The following is a 27,596-nucleotide window of genomic DNA, read 5'->3' on the forward strand; positions in this document are numbered from 1 at the left end:
ACCCTGTGCAGCTGGTTACAGTTATGTATGTAAAACACAAACAGTTGGTCGTTGTGAAGGACACTTTATCTGTGATTAAAACGTCCTTGACCTTCATTTCAAACGTAACGGCGTCAAGATAGATCGCCGTTTGTCCGGTAAAGCGTTCGTGGCCGTGATTCTCGGCCGCTGGGAGCGGAATACACAGACCGAGGCCTGTGCGATCTCTATGGTAACAAAATACTCGCAGCTTCCGCCGCCAGAGCGGAAGTCAGAACCATAAGTCTGCACACCGAAGCGCAGTTGAAAATATTGTGGATGGGAGAGAAACAGACAAGTTGAGGAGAAAAAAAACAACGACTTCAGGCTGGGCAACGACAATTCACCGCGTAGAAGGAAACCCCAACGTGCGAGGGAGAAAGCAGTGAAGGAGGGGAGACCTTGTAACACTGGAGGTAAACGAAAACGATGTGTTTTATTGTTTGATGAACTTGTTCAGCAGGCCGCGCTCCTCCTCCTCGGCTCGGGGGAGAGCCGCGCCACTGAGACGGCCGGGCTGTTGAGTTAGCCCGTCTGCTGCTGTAACTGGGAATCAGGCGCCTAGGCGGAGCTGAGCCGAGGCCTTGGCTCAGTTAGCTAACGCTAGCTCACTGCCGTGGTCGCTTGCTCGCTTCTCCGCCCTGCGCGAGTTTGTGTCTTCCCGCAAACGTGCGCCACGTCGGAGCGCGTCTCGGGCCCTCAGTAAGGAGTTTAGACAGACACCGAAGACGGCCGAGCCGCGTCCCGAAGCAGTTACCATGAAAGGGGAGTGGCTCGGAAAGCTTACCAGAAGTGAGTGAGTCAGCATCAGAAGTGAGTTAACGCAGCCTTTGTGGACAAAGCGTGCTCATTTCTACCGTAATGGCGCTGGATGGTATTCGCAGCGAGCGATAGCCTGTCATAACGCCGCCTTAGCGGCTGCTCGGCGGAGCGGCGGAGACTTGACACTCTTTGGCACTCGAAGTGAAGTTGGAACTGACGGAGCTGAAGTCGGCTTTCTATTCGCCAGCTTCTCGTTCCAGTTTGCGCGTTCCACCTTAAATGGTGCAGCAGTTAATGGAATTGCTCCACCATTTAAGGCGGAACGCGCAAATTCGAACAGGTTTGCGAATAGGAAGCCGTTTTAGCCTCGTGTTGAAGCGGGTGGAGAGGCAGTTGACACGGGGCCTTGTGTCGCTCACTCCTGCGTGTTAGAGTTGTATTTGATGTTATAGTCGTGTCTAAATGCAGTTTGTTAACTAACGTTTTCCTCAGTTTACCCCAAGTAGAGACCCATGTTTGTTTTGAGCTTTGACAAGTTGAGCCGGTATCTCGACGGTGAGCTTACAACTCGTTAATCAAAAAGCCTGCTCAGGTAGCTAGTTAGACGGGAATTCAACAAGTTACAGAAATTTTAGAATTTGTGAGCGATTCCGTGTTTCCGAGTGGTTTGACATGAAGTGGTTGTGGAGAAACCCACAGACTCTGGTTTCTTTACAGTGGTGCTGATAGGAACCAGGTGTCCCGATGTCTACAGCACAAATATAGCCATTTCATTTGCTCTCCAAGACCACCAGTGAGCCTGCAATTGTCTTCTGAGTTTTTATATGTAATGTCGATTTGTAAAATGGTCAAATCTGAGCAAACGTTTTCTTAGGAGACTGTTTTGACTTACAACATACTGCATGTACCCCTCTGCTATGAATAGACACTTTAAGCCAAAACAGTGTGTCTGGCATCAGGCAGCAAATATCTAACCATTTCATTAAAAAAATTCTTTGAGGGAGCTTACAAAGACTTTAAACTCTTCAGACGCCTGGTTCCTATCACCACCACTGTGAACAATTCTGACTCGGCAAGTTTTTCTAGCGTGGAGTGTTTCACACCAAACCACTCTCAGTGGCACTCTCAGTATTGTTCACATAATATTTAAAAAAAAAAAGTTCTTCTTTAATCCAGCTGGTCAGCCAATAGTTACACAACTTGCAAAAGTTACTAGGAATAGTATACATATTCTTGGATGTGATGGCAGCATTATCCTTGTGTAAGGAGATGAGTCATGGAGGACTCCCCCTACATTTTTGTTTGGTTATTTTCTGCTTCCACCCCTTGAATGATTCAGTTGCCAGTTACATCCAAGACCCTCCACTGTTGGTGCACTGTATTTTTGTCTTTCACTTTCATTGTGATCCACCCACTACAACGCACTACTTCCTTAATTTGCATAGTTTGACAGTTTAAAAATGATGAGATAAAGGGTGGCCGCTTAGAAAGGTGTACAACGCTCCTTACACACATTTTCACTGTGGTAATGATAGGAACCAGATTTCTGAAGAGTTTAATGCATCGAAAAGCTACCTTATATTGTTACTTGAGTGGTTAGGAATACGTTGATCTGATGACAATGTTCAATGATGGTTGTGTGAATAGAAATTTGGTCTTTAACTTTATTTTTTAACAAATTTTGGTGGTACAGGGTGTACGTTCTGTCCTCAGAGACAAAATGTTTTTGTTTTTTTTCCTCCCCAGATTTATCATTATTTTGGCGTCACCAACATTACATATAAAAAATTGGAAGATGCCTTTATGTTCACCGGTGGCTTTGGGTTTAAAAAAAAAGTTATATTTGCATTGCAACCATTATGACCCCTGGTTCCTATCACCACTGTTAAGAAATCCATGTTGGTAGGTTTTTCTACATTGAGCCGTTTCGCATCCAACTACTCTGAATGATTTTGTTTATATCTCAACGACTAAATCATACAGAAACTTTGAAAAATTGGTGAAATACAAACACAACCAAAATGCTACAAACTCCTTACAACCACAATCAAAATCACGCCTGTGAAAGTTGAACTCATTCAAATGCTCAACTAACAAGGATCATATATGCCTTAACAGCAGTTAATTAAGCAGTAGAACACGAGAGGGAGTGTGTTATCGTGAAATAACATCACGGCTGTGATTTGGTCGCCGTAGATCATCACAGCCGTGATGTTATAGCGATAACACATGACCTCGAATGTTTTATTGCTTTTATACAACAGTTAAATAAATAAGTTAGAAATAAATAAACTGGGCTGTGTCACGGCGTTTAATATGTTTTAATGATCGCAGTTCCTTCCGCCAAATTATAGTTCCCTAACAAGCGTCTCGTTGCTACGTCACAGTAACGGGCTCCGCCCACTTGCTGCACAGCCGGCAGTTCGTTCTCCAGCTCCTTACACTAAACTCCCAAACTCGTCACCGCTGAGCAGCTTAATAGCTCGTTCTGATTTGGTCAGACTCTGAAAATCAAACTCCATGTTTGGCGAATGGTATTCGGTTCATTTCTTGCTGATTGCAGGTTGTTTAGCTGTTCTTCTGTCACAGCTGCCGACTGAAAAGCTGCTCAGTGGTGATGACAGTTTGGAAATTTAGTGTAGTCTGACCTTCAGTGTCGGAACAAATCAGCTGTTGGTCAAATGTGAGCTTAAATGTCCATTTTCCGTTTTTATGGCAAAATAAGAAGTAAAAATGTCCAAATGGCTTGAGCGTCTCCTACAGCTGTCAGTCGTTGCTTAGCAATAGCGTCTTAGTGGAACGGTACAGTGTTTGTGAAAAACCCCTGATATTATGGTGAAATATGAGCGCAGTTAGAACGCTTCTCAACCAATCAGCTTATGTGGCCAGAGCTAACTGTTGTAACTGAAATGAAGATTAATATCAGCTTGGGAACCACTGCTGTATGGCAAAAAATTTAAATCCTGATATTTAATAATGTTTTCATGGTCTTGATATTTTGAGACACAGACACAATGCCCTAGAAACGTCACTTTTTAAAACAGCTGTCAAAGCTTTGGGTACATGGTTTCACATACTGTGCTAAATCTGGTTAAGCAGAGCTAATTGTGCTCTGTCTGTAATGAAAATGCAGTTGATTGCTGTTCTTTAAATAGTGATGGTACCTACCTACCAAAAATGTATGGTTTATAATTAAATTAACTTCAAATTTAAATGATAAACGATAACAAAATTAACTTGAACTTTAAAATATTGTCATATTGCCCACCTCTACACTGGTATATAACATTTCTTGTATTATTTGTTATTGAATGTGCCTTTTTACCGGTATATTTAAGTGACTGATTTCATTGTTTTTGTAGACTATAACCAGTGTTCTGTTTTTATTTTCAATCCTTAGGTATCATGGTGGGCGAGCGCCGCAATGGGAACCTGCTGGTTCATTTGGGGCCGAAACAGCAGGCTTATCCAGAGGAGCTGATCCGTCAGAGGCGCACTCATGACGGCCAGACAGAGTACCTCATCCGCTGGAGCCTGCTGGCTGTGGATGATGGCACCAGCTCAGGCAGCAGCAGTAACGAGACAGGCAGTGGTGGTGGTGGTAGCTCTGGTGTTGGTGGCTCTGGTGGCTCCTCTTCTGGTGAGAGTAAAACAGAAAATATCCTGATGTGGATGTCAACTGAGGATGTGTATGCCAACTGCCCCACGCTGCTGGGTAAGCGTCCTCTGCTTGAGGAGAACGAGAGGCCCAGTGGTCAGTTTCCTGCTGACGTCACCTTCGATGAAGTGGAGCTCTCTGACATGAAAGATGACGTCAAGAACCTTGTCGAGCGTGCGCGGAAGCAAATGGCCAAAAACAGTGATTTTGCCATTAGCCTAACGCACACCATTCATGTGCTGAGCGCCTATGCTAGTATCGGCTCGCTGGTAGGAGTCTTCAAGGAGACTGGTGCACTAGACCTGCTCATGGAATTGCTGTGCAACAAAGAGCGACAGACCCGGCGGAGTGCTGGAAAGATGTTGCGTGCTCTGGCCTCTCACGATGCAGGTATGTTGCAATTATGAATTATCTGCTAGTATAGTAGACATCACATTGGTCATTCCCAAGGCCAAAAAATAGTTGGCGTCTCATGTAGTTTTTTTTCCCTGTAAAACATGTTTTTACAACCCCAATTCCAATGAATTTGGGATGTTGTGTAAAACATAAATAATAACAGAATACAATGATTTGCAAATCCTTTTCAACCTATATTCAATTGAATACACTACAAAGACAAAATATTTAATGTTCTAACGGATAAACTTTATTGTTTTTTGCAAATATTCACTCATTTTGAATTTGATGCCTGCAACATGTTCCAAAGTTGGGACAGGGGCATGTTTACCACTGGTTTACCTCACCTTTCCTATTAACAACACTCAATAAGCATTTGGGAACTGAGGACCTAATTGTTGAAACTTTTGTAGGTGGAATTCTTTCCCATTCTTGCTTGATGTACAACTTCACTTGTGCAACAGTCCGAGGTCTCTGTTTTTGCGGTTCATAATGTGCCACACATTATCAATGGGAGACAGGTCTGGACTGCAGGCAGGCCAGTCTAGTACCCGCACTCTTTTACTACGAAGCCACGCTGTTGTAACACGTACAGAATGTGGCTTGGCATTGTCTTGCTGAAATAAGCAGGGATGTCCCTGAAAAAGACGTTGCTTGGATGGCAGCATATGTTGCTCCAAAACCTGTATGTACCTTTCAGCATTAATGGTGCCTTCACAGATGTGCAAGTTACCCATGCCATGGGCACTAACACACCCCCACACCATCAGAGATGCTGGCTTTTGAGCTTTGCGCTGATAACAATCCGGACAGTCCTAGTTTGAAATGTGGACTCGTCAGACCACAGGACACTTTTCCACTTTGCGTCAGTCCATCTCAGATGAGCTTGAGCCCAGAGAAGCCGGCGGTGTTTCTGGGTGTTGTTCGCGTTTCGTGGCAGAGTTTTAACTTACACTTGTAGATGGAGCGATGAACTGTGTTCACTGACAGTGGTTTTCTGAAGTGTTCCTGAGCCCATGTGGTAATATCTGTTACAGAATGATGTCGGTTTTTAACGCAGTGCCGTCTGAGGGATCGAAGGTCACGGGCATTCAATGTTGGTTTTCTGCCTTGCCGCTTACTTGCAGAGATTTCTGCAGACTCTCTGAATCTTTTGATGATGATATGGACTGTAGTTGATGAAATCTCTAAATTCCTTGCAATTGCATGTTGAGAAACATTGTTCTTAAACTGTTGGACTATTTGCTCACGCAACTGTTCACTAAGTGGTGAAACTCGCCCCGTCCCTGCTTGTGAACGACTGAGCCTTTCAGGGATGCTCCCTTTATACCCAATCATGACACTCGCCTGTTTCCAATTCCTCAACTTTCCCAGTCTTTTCATCATATTCTGTTTTTATTTGTTTTACACAATGTCCCAACTTCATTGGAAATGGGGGTTGTATTAGCTTCTTTTATATTGTTGCCTTGTGAAGAATTACACACTGCTGCGGATTTGATTGATTGAATGAAATCTTGAGAATATGTTGCCATTTTGTTGTTTGCCATTGGTGTCTGGTTGCAACCTGGGTCTAAATCAATTTCGTTTATGGGAAAAATGAAGACAGCTTTTTTCAATTTAACTTTTCCCAGAACATCAGTCATTTGAGTTCTGATCTGAATGCTTAATTTGTCAAAATATGAACATTGCTACATAAATTAAAAATTGCTACATGGAAGCTTACACTCCTGTGCATTTAATTGACAACCTCACCAAAATGTCCTATGCAAACCAACAAACTTTGTCAAGTCGTTTTGGCAGTAGTAGGCTTCTATTTGAGTGGCTAGTGTTGGTATATAACAGCGTTGGAGTAGTGTGTGGTTATAGTAATACTCTTGCCCTCATATAACTTGGCAAAATCAATTAAATGCACAGGAACAATGGCTTGTTTGTGTCTCATATGTAGTGCAACCATTGCCTTCAGTGCTATTAGTTTGACTAGAGCCTTGTATTTGTTGTACATGGGGAGGAGGATAATGTAGTTATTGCCAGTGTTTCTCAGTAATAGTAAATGTTTATGACCATGCACTCCTGTGTCATTAAAGATTTCCCTTTTACCTTCTATAGAAAAACTTGCAGAAATAACTCCAGGTTATGTTAATCATAGGCAGATGCTAAGTTGGTAAAAATGCTGTGGAAAGGGAGATTTCACTTTTTTTTCTTCTCACCCGAAGAAGTATTTACTTGTATTGTCTGTGGCCAAACCTCAAGTGTTTGATTCTGATCATTAAAACAGAAAAATGACAGAAAAATGTTTGATCTGACGCAGTGATGTTGAGTGTTGGCTGTAAATTCTGAAGTTAATGACAATCACACATTACATTCACTTAAGATAGCTAAGCTAAATAGTTGGGGTATGAAATGGCAGCCAAATTAAATTTTTGTCTTTTTTTTTTTTTTTTTTCTCGAGTAAATGCATCATGTAAATCAAGCAGTCACTCCTGTCTCTCTATAATTTATCCTGAAGATTTCTTGTCGAGCATGAATTTAATCTTTTACAGATGTCCTGTGGTAAAATTGCATTGCTGATAACTAATCCTTTAATCCTAAGTCTTTACTTGTAGAGACTTAGGTAAAGACTTACATGTAACCGCCTATAAAATGATGCAAGTCCTTATTATCCTGTGACAACTTCGTTAAAGTAAATGATTCAATGTAAGTGAAGCTTGACGTAGTTCCTTATTTCTTAAGTGGCTGCTTTTAAGCTTGCACTTCTCATTCTAAGTTACGATCTATTACTCAGCAGTTATTTCTCTGTAATAAGCACACAGAGGCACCCCAAATGTTGTTGGTCTTGAAATAATACTAAAAACCTTCTGTTCACCATAAAAGGTTTTACTGCTGATACACCCCCCCCCCCCCCCCACCCCCCATCCCCCATTTTTGTTTTCTGTACTATGACTCATTGCTCAGTGAATCATCTTACCAGCAAAGGTGGGGCCAAAAGGATAAAACATTATTTTATGTAATTTTATAAATAACTTATTGAAGTAGTCAAGACTTTAGCACTCATACTGCAGTCATATTTTTCATATTTGGTACAGATCATTAGTGGTAAATGTTTGTTGTTGTGTGTGGTGTGTGTGTGTGTGTTTTTTTTTTTTTTTTTTTTTTTTTTTTTTTTTTTTTTTTTTTTTTTTTTTTTTAAATAAATAGGTTTAGATTCAATAGATAGTCTGAAGCTGTGATATGGCTTGAAACTGTCTCCTAAACTAAAACATAGAGATCACAAAAGTGCATGTTTCTTTCAACAAGTAAAGCAGCCTCACTCACTGGAGACAGAAAGAGGGCTCTGGTAATGAACTCTGGCATTTTCTTACGTTCTTCAGATGCATCCAATTAAAACTCTCTTTAATGTTAATGAAATACTCAGAAGTTACTAAGCTGCAGTATTTAGATGTCAGTGAGGAGATCCTCTGAGCAAAGTGCAAAGTAATGCATTATAAATATCCTAATCTACTATTCATCGTTGAATTACATATTTTGAAAAGCTGATCTTTTATTCTACTGTTTTAAATCTTTAATAAAGCACTTTGAGCACTTCGGGTGTCAGCTTTGTTCGTACTTTTAGTTTTGAGGGGCATTACGTTAGTTCGTTTATTTTAATTTGACATTTTTATAACTTTTTTGAATGTTACAGTGCTTTGATATGGAAGCCCAGAAAAGCCATGAGCTGTTGCTACAGTTTAATTATCTTGTGATCTCATGATGACAACTTTTTTTCATCTTGAAATCACAATTATCAAGATAGCTTTTGTTACTTGTTATTTCAAGATAAGAGAATTTGTTGCTTCAAAATGACAATTCAGCAAATTATAACTACCTCATGGCCTTTCTGGACTTCTGTACTTTAGCTGCCTTCTTTTGTTTTGATTTTGTAGAAATCATTTTTAAAAACTTAAACTACAAACAGCTTTGGACTTTTTACTGGTGAAATCTTCTCTATCCTTTCTTTAAACTGTCTGCGCTTGCTAGTGCACAAGAGTGGAAAAACTGCCACTTATTAATATTTTAGTGTATGTGTATAACTTGCTGTGTATATATACCTTAAGGCAGCTGAGAGGGGGACCTGCTGTTCCCCATAGCCTTGTGCAAGTGTTCCTTCACTTAAATATGGATGAATTGGTGGAAGAGCTCAGACACTTAAAAGTAAGGTGCTGGTGCCTTAGCCAGAGTAGCCAAGTTTTTGTTTGCTTGAGTTATGTGTAAATGAAAGGTTTGTGCATCTACGCTGGTTTCTGTTTGTTCTTGGATTCGTGTTTAGTTTCCAAACCGGTGTGATTTGACCTCTCTCCAGGCCACAGTCATGAAATGTATATTTATTAGCTGCATTTACATCAGCCTGTCCTGAAGGTCTCTCACTTATTTTTGTGTACTACTGTAAGCTTTCGATTGTCAAGGCAGAGTGTGAAAGTTCACAGTAAAAGTACACTAAACATAATGCATCAAAACAGTATCAGGTACAACCACAAACTTTGTATCTCCAAAAGGTCCGCTTTTTCAGGAGAAGGGAAAAATAAACTTTTTGTGTAAGCCAGACTTTGTCCCAAGATGTTTTTTTGGTCTATTGATCATGTTCAACATGATGGTTATGTTCTTGCCTGTCATTTCACAAATATCAGGAAACGGTACTAAAGGGGACAAATCACGCTGCCAGACGGCCTTGATCAGTTTTCCAGTCCTCTGAATGTCTGTAGCACAAATCATGGGATATATTTATGCAAATGTTGAACTGTTTTATTACAGAACCAGTGAAGCTTAAAGCTTTTTCTTTGAGCTGTTTGTTTTTGGGGGCATGGGTATGCCACGCCTCCTCATCTACCACAAGTCGTTTATCATTACATCTTTGAGGATCTATGTGTTTTTAATTTGCAGACTTGTGCAGGACACAACGGTTTGATTTCACAACTGAAACACATTTGTGTGATTTCAAGAAAGATTTTTAAGTTGGACTTTTAAATGAATTCCAAACTGGAAAGGTTCAAGTTGTCAGTAAACTCTGTACTTCTGTGGACACTCGGCAGAAACAAGCCTGAGTGAAGTAGTGTAGCTGATGGGAAGAAGGTTTGCTTTAGATTACAAAATGTTCGTCTCAGCTCAGCAAAGTTACATGAAATATAAGGTAAACTTGTTTAGCACACATAAGGTGCCTTCATAGACCTCGCAGGGCATTTTTGTCGCGTGTTGCAGCTGCAGACGTTTCTGTTCAGTGTGAACTGAAAATTACGTGGTGTTTGGTCATTCAGAATCAACACTGAGAACATCTCTGCCATGACGGGAGCTGAACGATATCTGAACATGACTGTCCAACTTTCAATGTTGCCAGACAACTGCCTCTCACACAGGCATACATTACAGAGCCAAATGCTTGTGTGCAACAAATACAAACAAAATCACTGCACAGTTGTAAGCTTAAAACAAGCTTTATAGGTCTTATAGATGTTGTACTGGTCACACAGTCTTGGCTGTATTTCATTTCATTTATGTTTCACTTTTGCTTCTGCCCTGAAAGATGTTTTTACTTCTGTTTATTTGCTCTGCTTCTCCTACCTGCACAGACCGCTCAGACAATTATAATTAAATGTATGTTTTTATTTATTTATTTATTTTCAGTGGTTTTGTCATTTCTGTTCACATTGCCAGCAAAGTACAAGAAAGTTATTTACAGTATACAGAAAGTTATACACAGTAAATTTTCTCAATAATGACATGAGTTCCCTTATGTCAGTGACACAGTCTAAATTAATCACATTGCTTGAGTCTTGAATAAATTAATAGATGATTTAATTATACAGCCCTATTTCCAAAGAGTTGGGATACTGCAAATTGTAAATAAAAACAATGCTATGATGTGTAAACTTCATATCAACAGGATCCAGAAACACTGCCACTGTCTCAGGACCGAGTTCATTTATGATGGACTGAACTAAGTTGGTAAAGGGTCCTGTGGCTTTTTGGACATTCTGAACATCATGTCTTATTGACTAAAGAGGCGAGAGATAATCCAGGTTATAAGTGCACAGTTCAAGAGCCAACATCTGTTATGGCCTGGGGATGCATTAGAGCACAAGGACTGGGTAACTTGCACATCTGTGAAAGCACCATTAATGCTGAACTTTGTGTGTGTGTGTGTGTGTGTGTGTATGTATATGTGTGTGTGTGTGTGTGTGTGTGTGTGTGTGTATGTGTGTGTGTGTATGTATGTATGTGTGTATATATATATATATAATTACATTACATTGCTCAAAAAAATAAAGGGAACACTCAAATAACACATCCTAGATCTGAATGAATGAAATATTCTCATTGAATACTTTGTTCTGTACAAAGTTGAATGTGCTGACAACAAAATCACACAAAAATAATCAATGGAAATCAAATGTATTAACCAATGGAGGCCTGGATTTGGAGTCATACACAAAATTAAAGTGGAAAAACACACGACAGGCTGATCCAACTTTGATATAATGTCCTTAAAACAAGTCAAAATGAGGCTCAGTATTGTGTGGCCTCCATGTGCCTGTATGACCTCCCTACAACGCCTGGGCATGCTCCTGAAGAGGTGGCGGATGGTCTCCTGAGGGTTCTCCCAGACCTAGACTGAAGCATCCGCCAACTCCTGGACAGTCTGTAATGCAATGTGGCGTTGGTGGATGGAGCGAGACATGATGTCCCAGATGTGCTCAATTGGATTCAGGTCTGGGGAACGGGCAGGCCAGTCCATAGCTTCAATGCCTTCATCTTGCAGAAACTGCTGACACACTCCAGCCACATGAGGTCTAGCATTGTCCTGCATTAGGAGGAACCCGGGGCCAACCGCACCAGCATATGGTCTCAGCATAGGGTCTGAGGATCTCCTCTTGGTACCTAATGGCAGTCAGGCTACGTCTGGCGAGCACATGGAGGGCTGTGCAGCTCTCCAAAGAAATGCCACCCCACACCATTACTGACCCACTGCCAAACCGGTCATGCTGAAGGATGTTGCAGGCAGCAGATTGCTCTCCATGGCATCTCCAGACTCTGTCCTGTCTGTCACGTGCTCAGTGTGAACCTGCTTTTATCTGTGAAGAGCACAGGGCGCCAGTGGCGAATTAGCCAATCCTGGTGTTCTCTGGCAAATGGCAAGCGTCCTGCACGGTGTTGGGCTGTGAGCACAACCCCCATCTGTGGACGTCGGGCCCTCATACCATCCTCATGGAGTTGGTTTCTAACCGTTTGTGCAGACACATGCACATTTGTGGCCTGCTGGAGGTCATTTTGCAGGGCTCTGGCAGTGCTCCTCCTGTTCCTCCTTGCGCAAAGGCGGAGGTAACGGTCCTGCTGCTGGGTTGTTGCCCTCCTACGGTCTCCTACGGTCTCCTCCACGTCTCCTGGTGTACTAGCCTGTCTCCTTGTAGCGTCTCCAGCCTTTGGACACTACGCTGACAGACACAGCAAACCTTCTTGCCACAGCTCGCATTGATGTGCCATCCTGGATGAGCTGCACTACCTGAGCCACTTGTGTGGGTTGTGGTGTGAGTCCGTCTCATGCTACCACGAGTGTGAAAGCACCACCAACATTCAAAAGTGACCAAAACATCAGATAGAAAGCAGAAAGGTACTGAGAAGTGGTCTGTAGCCCCCAATTGCAGAGCCACTCCTTTATTGAGTGTGTCTTGCTAATTGCCAATAATTTCCACCTGTTGTCTATTCCATTTGCACAACAGCTGTGAAATTGATTGTCAATCAGTGTTGCTTCCTAAGTGGACAGTTTGATTTCACAGAAGTTTGATTGACTGGAGTTATAATGTGTTGTTTAAGTGTTCCCTTTATTTTTTTGAGCAGTGTGTGTGTGTGTGTGTGTGTGTGTGTGTGTGTGTGTGTGTGTGTGTATGTGTGTGTATGTATATATATATATATATATATATGTATGTGTATATATGTATGTGTATATATGTATGTGTATATATGTATGTGTATATATATATATGTGTATATATATATATGTGTGTATATATATATGTGTGTATATATATATGTGTGTATATATATATATATATATATATATATATATATATATATATATATATATATATATATATATATATATATATATATATATGCGTGCGTGCGTGCGTTTTGGAGCACCATGTGCTGCTGTCTAGGTGACATCTTTTTCAGGGAAGGCCTTATTTCAACAAGACGGTGTCAAATGACGTTCTGCACAATATGCAACAGCATGGCTCTGTAATAAGAGTCCAGGTGCTAAACTGGCCTGCCTGCAGTCCAGATCTGTCACCCACTGAAAACATTTGGTGCTTTAAAACTGAAATTATGATTAACGATGCCCTGGACTGTTGAGTCTTATATCAAGCAAGAATGGGGGAAAATGGTTTGCTTTCGAAACTACAGCAGTCACTCTCCTCAGTTCCCAGACACTTGGTGTTATAACAAGAGGTGATGCAACAAAGTGGTGAACATGCCCCTGTTGCAACTTTTTTGAAATGCATGGCCAGCATCAAATGCAGAAGCTGTAAAATTCTCAGTTTCAACATTGATATGTTGCCGTTATACTATTTACAATTAAATATTGTGTTTTAATAGATTTTTTTTTTTTTTTTTTTTATTGCATTTTGCACAGCGTCCCAACTTTTTGGATAACAGCTATGTACAGGCTTAATTTGCCAGTTCAGTGCTTTATAGCTTTGGTTATGCCAAGCCTGCCGTTTAGTTTTAAGATTTGAGCAGATAAACAAAAATGAGACAACTGATAAGGTTAAGTCAACTGAGAAGTAAAGCACATTGTACAAGTTGGCCTAGCAATTTATATTGTCGTGAAAACAATTTCTCAATCATTTAAGTTATTTTACCTCCTCCACTGTTTCAAATCTGAGAAAAATCTTATTGCTGGAATGCAGTGGTCTGTAGATCCCAAACATAAAGCCCTAAATACTAAGCAAATATAAAACTTATCCGTAATAAAATGCAGTGAAATGTTTGTGAAATATCTACTAATCTTTGTCTGGGGTTCATATGGTAGCTTAATTCATAACAAGCTTAATTCATAACACACAGTACCATAGTTAACTTCTTTTATGCCCCAGTGCTACTTTAAAATAAGCTAACTAAGAAAAATATTTGCCTAGGTTTTCATAATTTCGTATCTTCTGTGTTCTTTCAGGAAGTCGTGCCTACGTACTGCTGTCTCTCAGTCAGCAGGATGGCATTGAGCAGCACATGGACTTTGACAACCGCTACACCTTGCTGGAGCTGTTTGCAGAGACCACCTCTTCAGAGGAGCATGGGATCTCGTTTGAGGGCATCCATCTACCCCAGGTAAATGTTTAGTGAAAGAAAATTGGAGGTATATTTTGTGTGTGCGTGCGTGCGCGCTGAAGCTGATTTAGCAAGTAACCCATGAATGCTAACTGGCTGCAGACTTGCTTAAACTAGTTATTGGTCATAACATCCGCCAAACGTAGCATTGGGCACCAGACACTTGCGAACGTGGACGAACATTTTTACATTGAGAAAGAGGGCCAGACTGCTTTTACACTCCAGTCACTTTCAGATGTCAAAAGTTATGTCAATGTTTTATCATGCTTATTTTATTATTGTATTTTTTGATCAAATGAATTGTTTGTTGGTCCATTCAGTCATTTTTAACATGACTTTCTGGTGTTTCTTGCACATAAACCTGTGAGAATCAATAAGCCGTCTTTCCAAATATTCATAATTTAAAATATTGAAAAATCATATGTTGGCTTTAAGCACTGAGCAACTTGGCACCGTGGATCATATGTTTTGAGTTTTTTTCTGTCATGTAGACATTTTATTTCCTTTAAAATATAATAGGAATGTTTCATGTGTGTGTATGTTAATGTGCAGGTAATGTCAAAATATTCATTTTCAGTTTAATACTGGCTGCTCCTTATTGTGCCTCATTCACAAAGCAGTCCAGGTTAAAACACTGCTTTTAACTTCAACATGAATGGGCAGGGCTAAACTGCTGTAGGCTGAGTAGGTGGTAAACAACTGTGTTGATTTCACAAAAACAGTGAAGTTAGGCCACGCTGTTGTTGCTGCGTAGTTTACATACATCGACTATGTGGACCGGGGAGTGAATATTATGTTTTGAAACTTAAACAGTATTTACTACCACATCACAAACTTTCAGTTCTACACAGTACTCAAAATGCATTGTTTCATAATATCATGACCCTTCTTTGGTCATCATTTAACTTGAGATCATTAATACTACTAAGCTTTATGCACTTATAGCACCTTTAACTGATGTTGTAGCCTTACATTGTTTATGTGGAGCCTAATATACTTATGCAGGTTGATCCTTTGTCCTTACTGTGCAGGTGATTAGGAAGAATTGAAAATGCCAGACATTTTTTAGGATCTAAGGCTGTTGTGTATTTATAATACATGGGTATATAGTAATATGATTGTATTTGTACTGTGCTCTGGAAGTGGATTGGCTATATGCACTATAAAACTGCCTTCCACTGCAGGAGGATTTAATGTGGCACAAGGCAACTAATGCAGTGGCACCATCCTGACAAAAAACTAAATCTTAATTCCATTTTAACACTAGCAATAAAATTGACTCTAGGCCAAAAGTTAATGTGATCAGCCTATTCTTTATGTGGATTCTTGTGATCTGTAGGATGGGTCACCCCCAGAGTTGCCATCATTGACCTCTGAGCTATAGTAGCTATAAGAAAACAAAATCTAACTGATAGTTTTTTGTGTGCTGTGGGGCCTGTTTAATGTTGCTTATTTAAACCCCTGAATTTAATTGACTATATTAGAACAAAGCTGACAAACTGTTAATTCAGTAAATTTGGCTTCATATAACTTTTAATCATGAATCATGCTCTTTAACTCTTTCATTGCTGCTTTTTTTCCCTTTAAAAATAGCCTATACAAAAATATGCTTATGTTAATATTTTAAGTTTTTATGACGAGAAATTAAGCTGGTCATTATTTAACCGTAGTTAAACAAAGGCACCAACCTCAGCAAATTGCTTTCATAAAACTTCATAAATCATTAATTATTTTGCTGTTAATTGTTTTTAAGATAAATTGTCTAAAACCTCCTTATGTCATTCCAGTATTTGTTGAAGTGTGATTTAAAAAAACTTTATTATTTTTTTTTTTTAATCACTCCTATTGGTGCTTAATTGATGTTAGCTTTTTAAGTTTGGATCAACCTACCTGGAATTGATTGACATTTCAGTGACTGAGGTTAATGTCAAATTGAGGTCAGTCAGTACAGATTTACAGAGTTTAAGTTCAAGGTATGTTAAAGCTACTTTCTGGAGTTCTCCAGGTCTAATTAATTTTGTTGTTGTGATAAACTATATGCTTTTGTGGTCACATTGTGAATATCATCCCTACTTTTAAAAACACTGACTGACTGCATGGTTCATTAGAAAAACATAGTCTTGATTAATCACACAAAATGTAGTACAGAAATATTGTATAATAATCTTTTTTTTTTTTTTTTACATTTGGCACTACTAATTCATTGTGTTTGTGTCAACATATTGTGATACATATTGCGTACCATAGCACAATATTTAATATATTTCTATGATGTGTTTTGCTGTATTGCCCACTGCTAGATCCCAGGCAAGCTGCTTTTCTCCCTGGTGAAGCGCTACTTGTGTGTAACCTCGCTGATGGACAAGCTCAACACAGCAGGCGTGGAGTCCAGCTCTGAGCGTCAGGACCCTGGACCGTCATCCTCCTCATCAACCACATCAGGCCATCAGTCGGAGCAGTCTCGAGTGCAACGTGAGTTTGAGTACACCATGGCAATGGCTAACCTCATCTCAGAGCTGGTGCGTGTGATGGGCTGGGACCGCAACCGCCAGCCTCCCCTTCCCACACTTACAGCAGCAGAAGGGGCAGAAGATTTGGAAGAAGAGGCAAACAGGCGTACTGTCCGCTCCATCTTCCAGCCTCGATTCTCTGCCTCCCCTACTGTTGTGACTGCCTCGGTGACGGTAGCATCCACTCCGCCAAAGAAGAAGACAGGAAACGGCTTCAAGACTCGCACTGACTTTGCTACACGCTCTGCCTATGTGGAGTATGTGCAGGACAACCTGAAGAGTGGAATGCAGGTGCGCATGTTGGAGGACTATGAGGAGGTCAGTGCCGGTGATGAGGGAGAGTTTCGGTACAGCAACGATGGCTCGCCACCTGTTCAGGTAGGCACTGTGCACATGGTGTTGCATTGCACTCATAAATAAGGTTCCCTAAAGACCATCATTTGGTTAATTTGTTTGTTCGTGTACAAATGTGTATGTTACAGGTATACTGGAACTCAATCTCCAGGACCTACTGGGTGCACTGGCACATGGTTGAGATCCTGGGTTCTGGAAGCAGTGGACAAGCCGAGAAAGAGACTCAGGAAAAAGCGACTTCTCTCACAGAGACACTCAAACTCACTACTGGTTAGATGAGAACACTTTATTTATTTTTTTATTTATTTATTTATTTATTGACTGACTGACTGACTGACTGACAGTCACTATTTATTACATAATTGTTCATTTTGACGGTTATTTGAATCATTTGAATGGAAAAAGAGGCAAACAAGTGAAATGGACTTGCCTCCAGAGAAGATGTCAAGACGCAAACATTAATGTGTCCATCAGGCTCTGTATCTTAATGTTAGACAAACTAGTAGAGCAACCCAAATTTGTATTGTGCACATTGCAAACAAATAATTGCATACAGGGTAAATTTTAATTTATTTTAAAAGTAATTAATTTATTTATTTATTTATTTATTTATTTTATACATAAGGTTTAAGGATGCACATTGATAATGAACTTAAATACTGCCAACATTATTGGAAAATCTTCTATGGATCTAAGTAATGAGCCATGTGTTTGGTTATACTCATTCTGTGTATGTGTGCATATTTAACATGTGACATCTCTGTTTCTTCTGTTGCATCAGTGAGTCAGACGTTCTTCTCGAAGCCACCTGGTGGACTATACTCATTGCCTTATCTGATAGACAGCCTTCATGATGATGAAAGCACCCTTACTCGTGCTGAGTGGTGGGAAGTGCTCTTCTTTATTAAGAAGCTGGAACCAAAGCAGCAGCAGGAGGTCAACAACATCCTGCGACAGAACCTTGATGAACAGGTAAATGTTCAGTTATTTCTTGCACCTTGGTACTCCATGCTCCATTCTGATTTCACAATGTTTTAAAGGGGTGCACAAGATATTGACAGCAGATGTATTTTTCACTGATAAATGGGAAACAAACGGTTTATTATTATTGTTCCAATTCTTATACATATATACAACTTGTATTCTAACAAAGCAACTTAAAGAAAGTGAGCAAGCCAAGGGTGAAACTTTGAGAGGGACCAAGATTCAAAAGGGGAAGATATCCTCCTCTGGTCCATACCAGATATCAAAAATAACCCAAAAAGAGTGAAATAAGTAAAGAATAAAGAATGAAAATGAATGACATCAAATACACATTAATGAATATTAAATAAAGAAATGAGGCTGTCATTAGACAGATGTATTTAAATGAAGCAGTGATAATCGATGATCTCGGTTAAAAGCCTATCAGAGTACCATTGCGAAATAAGTCTATGAAGACCACTGACTGTTACAGGCATATCAGATTGAAATGAGTGTATCAGGGTAAAACTGAGAATTGAGTCCTTGAAGTCCAGTGGCTACTTTTGGTAGCTTTTCTTGACTTGTTGGTATGAATGAATAAAGAACCCAATATAGGATAAGCTAAGTAAGCTTCATATTTGTGTATCCCCCTAGTGTTTCACAATGATCTTCGTTATGTTTTTGTAATGATGGTAAGAGACTTATTTAGACCTTTTTTCAATGCTCTATTATGCTGTCTGTTAGGTTGTGGAGCTGGATGAGGTTACTCTAATCCAGCTGTCAGTGTCAAGCGAGGTGGCCCGTAAGATCCTGCACTACCTGAAGCAGACACTGCAGGCCTCCTGCCTAGGTGACCTGCTCTGCTCACACACCTTTGCCAAGCACTACTTGCGGCGTGGCGGAGCAAGTCTGGAGGATGAGGAGATGCTCACAGACGGCTCCCTCAATCCCTCTGGGCTAAGTGGACAGGCCATCTCATCTTCATCAGCGGCACCTGCAGCTTCAACCTGCTCAGCTTCCTCCTCCACCTCCACAATGGGCTCTGTCTGTAAAAAGCCTAAAAAAGAGATCCCTGCTGATACTGGCAGCTGCAGCAGTGACACAGAGAGCGAGCTGCCAACTGAAGATGAGACCAAGTTTCCTGAGGACCTGGAGGAAAAAATGAAAGGTAAGTTGCATTTTTGGATATGATGAGGGACTATGTATTATAGTTTTTTATAATGTATTTATAAAATGCATATTTATGCCTTTGTTCGTGTAGTTTGTAGCCCCCCCCCCCCAAATTCTGCCTTTAAACTTTCCTTTAGCTAACATTTTCTTTAGAATGTTATTTTCAATACTGAATCAGTCATGGTGTTTGTTCTTGAGAACAATGCTTATATGATGACGTTCACTTTGTAAATAAAGTCTGAAGTCAAACATTAATTTGCCTTTTGTGTTTTCCACTGTCATAGTATTCAATAATCCTAAGGTACAAGGTAAGAAGACAGCCTTGGAGAAGATTGGAGAGGTTGTAGACATCATGAAGAAGAGCAGCTCTGACCCCGGACAGCAGCTGGCTGGCATGAAATTTATCTGTAAAGTCCTGGAGGAAGAGGGCCCTCAGGAACGGAGCACCCTTAGATCAGACTCGGCACAAACCATCCGGTGAGACGTACTATTTGAGGCTCAATGCAGGCCCATAGTGATTGAGGATAAAATCAGGGTGTGGGGGTGACAGGTGGGGCTTGTCCAGGTGTAGTGGCTGGCAGATGAGGGCTGCTTCCCCTGAAAAAAGAGCTGCTTTCCGATGATCCATGCAAACTAGATAACTAAACGCATTGGAGAAAAGTGTCAAATACTGGCGGAGAGTCAGTAACCTAACCTTAAACCCTAAACCAGAATCATAAGCCTAACCTTCACAGGTCATTTACCTTTTGCTCTGTCAGAGGTTAGTATTTACTTGTGAGCACCAGTTAATCAAAATCAAACCTGTACTGTTGTCTGAGGTATCGTTTGAGTCTGTTTCCTGCTTACAAAGAGAACACTGTTAGCCAGTCAGGCTACAGATCCTAACACCATGGAACAGACCGTCCTTAACAGCCTCATTCTTTGATATCTTTTGCTTAAAGTAATAAATTTGCCTAAGAGCACACGATTAAGTTAGTGTGTAGGCTGTAGTTGTTGTAACCTTGTATGGTTAACTTATTAGGTGATTAGACTAAGCAATATTAGCTTGTCTTTGTTGTATTTTAAAAAAAAAAAAAAAAAAACTTTTTTACACAATTGCATGATGAAACCAGTTATTTTTTTAACACTGATTTAACGAGTTGGTGCAAAAACATCAATATATTCTTATCCAAGCGTAGTCAATAGAAGAACTACACACACTTCAGCCAACTGTAAACCATCACAACACTTAGGTTTATAGTCTGTGAAACTCAGTGCAGAGAAATGAAGAGTTATATAAGTTATTCATGCAATCTTTACCATTTCCAGCTTTGTATGCTGATCTGTGCACCTTTTTGGCATGTCAGGGTGCAGTTTTGAGAGATTTTATCATTCAGAAAATCCTAAGAAGTGATCAAGTATTGTACCTCTGGAAATAGGGAAACTTTTTCTTGAAATACTGAGGTCCAAGCATTAAGGGTTCTGGCTTGGTTAAAATGAATATACTGAGTATATGCACCCTGACCTTGAGTATGCTGACCCACTTTGATGTCATCAGCCATTTAACCAAATTAGAGTACATTCAAAACATACTCTATGAAGTTGTTCTTTGAAGTCTGTACACCAGTTATACAGAACCATTATCAGTTAAAATTAGTATGCTGTTATGTTTGAACTTTGTAAAAACAGTTTTTAAGTCTCAGTTCTAGAGACTGGCTTCTAGTCTTACAGGGTAACAGTGCCATTTAGAATCTATAATAATTAAAATGAGAAGTTGTTACAATAAATTGCTATAAATCGAGTTGAACCTTTCTCTGATCTGCAGGGATAAAGTCTTGAAGATGCTGGTAGAGATGATTGGAAGCCAGCCAAAGCAAAACGCCATCATTGCTTTGCTCCTGACCCGCAGCCTCATGCTTAAATATGAGTGGCGGGTTTCCTTTGCTACAGAGGGTGGAGTTAAGGCCATCTTGTCATGCATGCAAGAGTATCCCACCTGCACCCGAGTGCAGCAGATTGCATTAGCGGTAAGTCCACTATTGATGACATTTAAAGAGGCTGAGTTTAACTTGATAATCTTGTGCTAGTTTTAATTATCAAAAATGAACCTTGTCAAATGTGGCAGCAAGTGGACACATGATAAACAGAGAATGCAGTGCCATCAGAATTTTTCATCAGAAGAAATCAGTAAGAAACCATGATCATTATTGTGTTTTTTTGCTGCTTTAACACACCTACTTCAAAACAGGAAATATTTGTTAAAGGCCTGGTTCAGTGAAAAATCAGATGTAGTTCGGCCAAGACATGTTTGCTTCTTCAGTGTATGACTTACTGTGAACTATAAAAGTCTGGATGTATGAGTAGGTTGAGAGAAGTTTTGGATTAGATTAGATTTACTGCTGAACTTTTCATTTAATTAGCTGGTGCGTTAAGTTAGGTTGGAGCAGGAAAAACCCTAAAATGTGCAGAGCAGGCAACCTATAAGTCCAGGTCTAAAAACCACTCATCTTTATCTGCTTCTTCCAGACTCTGAAGGTCATCACAGGTGCCAGTAAGCACGACCTGCGCAGTGTAGGGAGCTGTCTGCCACTGTCAGAGTCTGGAACTCAGATGATGCTGGAGATCTTTGCCAGCATTGGCTCAGCAACACCTGAGGGCTCCAAAGGGCTTCTTGGTGCCATTCCCTCCGCTGTTGACCTCATGCTCAACACCTCTGGGTATGTGACTGACCTCTGTTAGCAAACTAGGCCCTGTGTTCTTAGGCTTAGGCAATAGGATGATGTAGGATATTGACAAGCATCCTGATGGCAATGCTTCAAAAACAATATTATTTAGTTTCTTCACAAGGAAGAGCATTTAGCACAGTCGCACACTATTGTGTACGTCATTTAAAGAGAAGAAACAGCCCACCTGAGTGGCTTACGAATGCACATATTTGCAGCCACAGCTTTTAAAATGAGAAAATTGCTAGTACTACCAAATGATTGAGTTTAATTAAATCAGTTAAGAGTTTAATTAAATTACTTAAGGCTAAGCTACTAGGTGCTTGCACAGGGTTTGCATTTTATTGATGTAGCTTAAAGTATCCGTAAAGTAAAACGTAAGATGCATCACAATTATATGAATGTGATGAATGTATATGAACATATGAATGCATTTCAGAATTAAGCAGTATGAGCTCTTTTGAGATTGCTTCAGTCATTACAACACTGTTTCTGATTTATAGTGTTTGTATGTAATTTGAGTTTATACAAACTTATCAGTCTTAATTAATTACTAGAGATTACGCTGGATTCAGTAAGTAGCCTATCTGTGAGATTGTGCCTTTATCGGACATGACCAGTAAGGGAATATGGATTTTTACTAATTTTGTTGTTTGAATACCTGAAGGGGTTAATAAAAAGATAATTGGTTAACCAGTGAAAGAGAACACAAGGATTGACATTAACCCCTGAACAAGCCATGTGTCCAACAATAACCCTGGTTTGTTAAGGGGTTAATGTAAGGATGTAAGCTTATTTTTTTTTAGGTGACCACACTGGTGTGGCAGCATGCTGAGGAATCTCTGTAGAGATTTCATCTTTGAGTAACAAAGGCTACCTCTTCAGATGAGCTAAAAAGCTAACATAGTAAACTGGTACAACACAGAAGACAGATGGGGACTTGTCTTCTTACAGGTGGAAACTTTGTTAGCTTGTCAGAGAAAAGCAACATCAGCTAGGATAGATAATCTAGATATTATTATTTGATGGACATTTATTAGTTGGATTTACTTATGAATTACTCATGAGGTCCTCCGCTTTACCCTTATTACATGCCTTACAGTTATGCCATTCTTTTGCTTTTAATTTTTTAAGTTGCAGAAAAAAAACTTTTAATTTGATTTAGATAGACCAAGTCTTGGATCTGCTAATGATGTTCTCTTGTCTGTGTAACTTAGGTGTGGGCTGTCTGTGCGGAATGGCCTGTTGGTCATAATCATGCTGATCTCCAATCACAAGAGCCTGGCGGAGCAGCTGGTGGCCTGTGATGTCACTGCTGTGCTTAAAAAGTGCCTTTCTGCCCAGCGCTCTGAAACAATGTTGGCAATAATTGCCCTCAGCCACATCTCTAATGTTCACAAATTGGAAAAGAACGGTATTGATGTTCATAGTTGCTCTTATGGTTAATCATTACATATATATGTTCATGTCTAGATTTTTTTTTTTCTTTTTCGTAGTGGAACAAATTTTAGTAATTTTAGACTTCTGGTCAATAATACTGCCAGTTTTGGGATTGGTTTCCGATAGAGTCTAAGGAGGAGCTTGACTTCAAGGACACAGAGCTGAAGATGTTGGTGGTGGGTCTGAAGGAGATGACCACCACCAAAGAGGTTATTATGACCTTGGAGCAGCTGCTCTGTGATGACACCTCTCAGCTGGAAGAGGAGAGAAATGAGGTGATGCGTAGCAGAGACACTTTTCAGGACCTGGTGCGCCTCATGGACCAGCACAGAGTGGAACGTGCAGTGCAGCTCCCCATTCTCAGGCAAGTGGCTCAGTGCTATGCACATGAAATTATATTCATAAACACAGTTGACTCAATTCTGGTGAGCTACGTTAAATTTTTATATATTTTTCCTTGAAGAATTAAGATTAGTTTCACAAGTCAAAAAACAGCCAATGAAACTTACATTATGGTCATGGATTCATTGCTGATTGTTTGTTGCATTCAGTAAGCATTCAGTTCAATATGCCAGTCTGTATTGTTTGTGACAATCATGTGAAACTACAAGAAGTGAAAGATCTGCGAGTGTGAATATTACAAGGTCTAAAAGCGTAGATCATCGGCCTTACTTTTTTTTTTTAATCATTACTGTTGTTTTAAACAGAATCTTGAACAAGTTCTTGGACAACTATCAGGAGGATCTGCTTCCTTGGCACGAGAGCATTGAACCTTGCCTGTCCTCAATGACAGCCTGTATTAATGATAGAGAGGTAGCCATTTGTCTTCAAACATGCGCTTGCGCACCATAACCTTGGCTTGAAACTGATTCTGTAGTTACACTGTTTTACATTTTATGTTTTCTGCCTTCTGTTCTTATTTCACCAATCTAGACTGTGCAGCAGTTCATCCGTTTCCTCTATCGCCTGGCCTCTCTGAACAAAGACTATGCTGTCGTTATGTGTCGTCTTGGCACTAAAGAGGCACTCGTCAAAGCTTTGGACAAGCACAGCACCAATCTGTTAATGGTCACAGAGCTACGCGACCTGATTAATGACTGTGAAAAGTACGCCAGCCTTTATAAGAAGATGACCACCAGTGTGCTGGCTGGATGCATACAGGTCATTAACTGTTATAAATTGCAAAGAATCTTTAACCTTACGCATGTTGCATGTTTCCCATGACATGTATGTTCCTCCTATTTTCCATTAGATGGTCTTGGGCCAGATTGAAGAACACCGCAGAAACCATCAGCCCATCAACATCCCATTCTTTGATGTGTTCTTGCGCAACTTGTGCCAAGGTTTGAGAACAGAACATTGCTTCATTTCCTGTTTATAATTGATATTGATAGTTTGAGTGATCAGATTGTGACTTAAACTCGACTCAGGTCTTTACTTCCAGTTGCCATAAGTTCCCTTCAGACTTTACATTAAATAGCAATGAATTTGTAAGAAAGAAAAAAACATTTCCCCACATTTGTTGTTCTATTTCTGCATTGGATTGCCATGCATGCATTCTTGGTCATCTGACATGAATACTGTGTCATTAGCTGCACTGCAAAATAATTAATTGTGAAGTTAATACAGTTAGAATTCCCACCTAGCTAGCTAGATATTTTGTGCAAGGACATGCCATGCTCTTAGTAGTAACCTATTGCTAAAAGACATGAAAACTTTGGAACAGAAGTATACACTGGAAACTTGAAGAGGAATTGCAGCATGTAAACCTGTGTCACTGTCACCAAGGCCTGTGTCTGGTCTCAATTCAAAGCACAGAGCTAAATGCACATCTGAAAAAAGTGAGTTGCTACTTGCTGCAATATATCCGTTCCAAGCTGCTCTGTCCTTGGTGCTGGTGAGTTAGTGCTGGTAATTTGTAGACACACGAACAGTCCAGTAGTCAAAGAGGCTGTCTGACTAATGAGTCTCTTGCAATTACCCAGGACAGAGATGTGACTGGGGAAATGCTGCAATGCAGGGCATTAGCTGACTGTGCCCAATGAGGCAGGTGCTGTGCTAGACTTAAACTTTACACGAATAAGAGCATTGCCCATTGTGGTGACTTTAATTTCACCCTTCCTGGGGATCTAGTCCTCATTGATGTCGTCCAGTCTAAGTTATTTTAAGTTACTGTTTAGTTCACCACAGGATGGAGAATCACCACACCATTACTTTAGCTATCGCAGAAGTAACAGTTAACAAATTGTGATAAAATCTGATTTGGCTGAGTATTTCTGTGCCCAACCCAAAAGGTGGGGGATACGCAAAACATTTCCAAAGTAAGTAGCCAAAATGTGAAATGATGTAGCCAGGGGCACTAGGCAATAGACATTGTATGCCTTTGGTCAAACTATGTGGTACAGAGTGATTCCATGAATGACAGTCCTCATAAGACTTTTTTGTTAAGGCGTCATCAGAGACAGCATAGCTGGGATGCAATCTCAGCAGAAAGAAATTTATCTGATTCATGCCTGACAATAAGACTGAACCTTATGTAGTAGTGAAGTTGTGGACAGTTTATCTTTGTGTGGCCTGATCTGATAAAACCAGCTTGTCACTGTGATGTCAGCTTATTGCTGCAGGACATACACGGGTCGGTCAAAGCTGCAGGGCTGCACAGAACTCACCTAACCTGTTTCATTTAAGAAAAGGAACAAGGATGTTTATATAGCTTGCTGTTTTATGCATCTTGTAGCTGTGTGCCTTTGTTGATACAAGATGGTTAGGTTCACAGAGGATCTACAGTGAGGAAAAAATGAGCATTGAGACATGTATTGCTAGAGTTTTTATTATTTTTTTTCCCGATAAAGTGAATCCTAGCGACATGAAATTTGGTCAGTAGGTAGTAGTCCCTCCCACTACTCAGGCGCGCGACAGTCCAATAGGCCTAAAGGTGGCACTATTGTGCTACACTACGCGCTTGGCCCTTTAACTCCTTCCTCAGATTTTTAACAGACAAGACACATTTTTTCCTTGATTGCTTGGGTCCAACAAAGCAACTTTGTATTTTGGACCATTAAGCTCCGACTACTTAGATTTTGAGCTAATTTGCATAATATGCAAAAAATACTTTTGCAAACTAGTCCTACACTTTTCATCTGATCCTCATGTTTTTGGTGTTAAAAATTCAGCGTAGCCTAAACCTCAATAATTATCCAGCACATTTTTAATTTTGTAAACAATATGGCTGCCATATGCAAATGAATCCTTCTGGAAAAATCTAAATAATTCTTATTTAATTGGAAAATCTGGAACTCAAGAATCTTTTCCCCAAAAAAAAAATTAACTTGGCCGACTTATTCCTAAGGAGACTCTGAGGTAGCCTATTAAGTTTTCTGTGCATAAGTCATTAGGGGGCGCTGTAAATGCTTAATATGCCTACATAGCTGTTTCTAAGCATCCATACATCCTATTAAGTTGAAACTTTGCAAGTACCAACTATGACAGAAGAAATCAGCTAAGAATCTGCTACAAATCAGCTAAATTTTTTTTTGCAACACTATTTGGTGTGCGGGTTGTGTGTATGTAGAGCCTGAATGTTTTTTCTTTGCTGTGCATCTCTACCAGTCAGTAGGAATTAAAATCTGACTTAACCTGTCACATCATGTAGTGTTTTTTTTTTTTTTTTTTTTTTACTTTCAGCAAAAGACTTGTCTGTCTGTGACCATGTCTACATCAGAGCATGTTACATGACAGAAATCAGTCAGTTATATTCAGTTCTCTTGTGTGATAATGAGTTGTGTTTCTCAGGCTCCAGTGTGGAACTGAAAGAGGATAAATGCTGGGAGAAAGTGGAAGTCTCATCTAACCATCATCGAACTAACAAGTTAACCGACAAGAATCCGAAAACTTACTGGGAATCCAATGGTTGCACAGGTTCCCATTTTATCAATATCTACATGCACAAAGGGGTCATTATTAGGTACGTGTTTTATTATACTTCAGAATCATGTCTAGAGTTTATAGTTTTGTATTTAATGTGCTCAACCGAGGTGTATGTGATTGATTTTAGCTTTTTATTATACATGAATTGTGTTGTTTTCTATGGCATATTTTCTTTAATTCCATGTATTTATCATTGAGGTCCTCAAGATATTATTAGAATGTTCATCAGTTGTATTTATGCTGTATGTCCAAATGTTTGTATATATCTGCTCATCCAGTGTTTCTTCTGAAGTCAAGGGTATTAATAGGGAGTTAGGCTCCCCTTTGCTAAAGTAGCAGCCT

General features: G+C 40.0%; 1 protein-coding gene across 6 annotated transcripts in view; it reads left to right on the forward strand.

Moving 5' to 3' along the window:
- Nucleotides 1-255: 255 nt before the first annotated feature.
- Nucleotides 256-27,596, forward strand: part of LOC108423187 (cullin-9) — a 47,495-nt gene continuing 20,154 nt past the window's right edge. For all 6 annotated transcript variants that reach the window (XM_017690678.2, XM_017690679.2, XM_017690681.2 and 3 more), the window contains exons 1-16: nt 256-434; nt 4,181-4,828; nt 14,034-14,188; nt 16,489-17,076; nt 17,181-17,322; nt 17,834-18,024; nt 18,760-19,183; nt 19,470-19,662; nt 20,990-21,191; nt 21,691-21,881; nt 23,105-23,301; nt 23,454-23,691; nt 24,035-24,140; nt 24,261-24,488; nt 24,580-24,670; nt 27,120-27,291. In XM_017690678.2, the coding sequence (XP_017546167.1) occupies nt 4,186-4,828; nt 14,034-14,188; nt 16,489-17,076; nt 17,181-17,322; nt 17,834-18,024; nt 18,760-19,183; nt 19,470-19,662; nt 20,990-21,191; nt 21,691-21,881; nt 23,105-23,301; nt 23,454-23,691; nt 24,035-24,140; nt 24,261-24,488; nt 24,580-24,670; nt 27,120-27,291 (3,761 nt within the window). In that variant the 5' untranslated portion in view covers nt 256-434; nt 4,181-4,185. The remainder of the gene's footprint in view (nt 435-4,180; nt 4,829-14,033; nt 14,189-16,488; nt 17,077-17,180; nt 17,323-17,833; nt 18,025-18,759; nt 19,184-19,469; nt 19,663-20,989; nt 21,192-21,690; nt 21,882-23,104; nt 23,302-23,453; nt 23,692-24,034; nt 24,141-24,260; nt 24,489-24,579; nt 24,671-27,119; nt 27,292-27,596) is intronic.

Source organism: Pygocentrus nattereri, chromosome 5 (assembly GCF_015220715.1).
Source record: "Pygocentrus nattereri isolate fPygNat1 chromosome 5, fPygNat1.pri, whole genome shotgun sequence".
Taxonomy (NCBI): domain Eukaryota; kingdom Metazoa; phylum Chordata; class Actinopteri; order Characiformes; family Serrasalmidae; genus Pygocentrus; species Pygocentrus nattereri.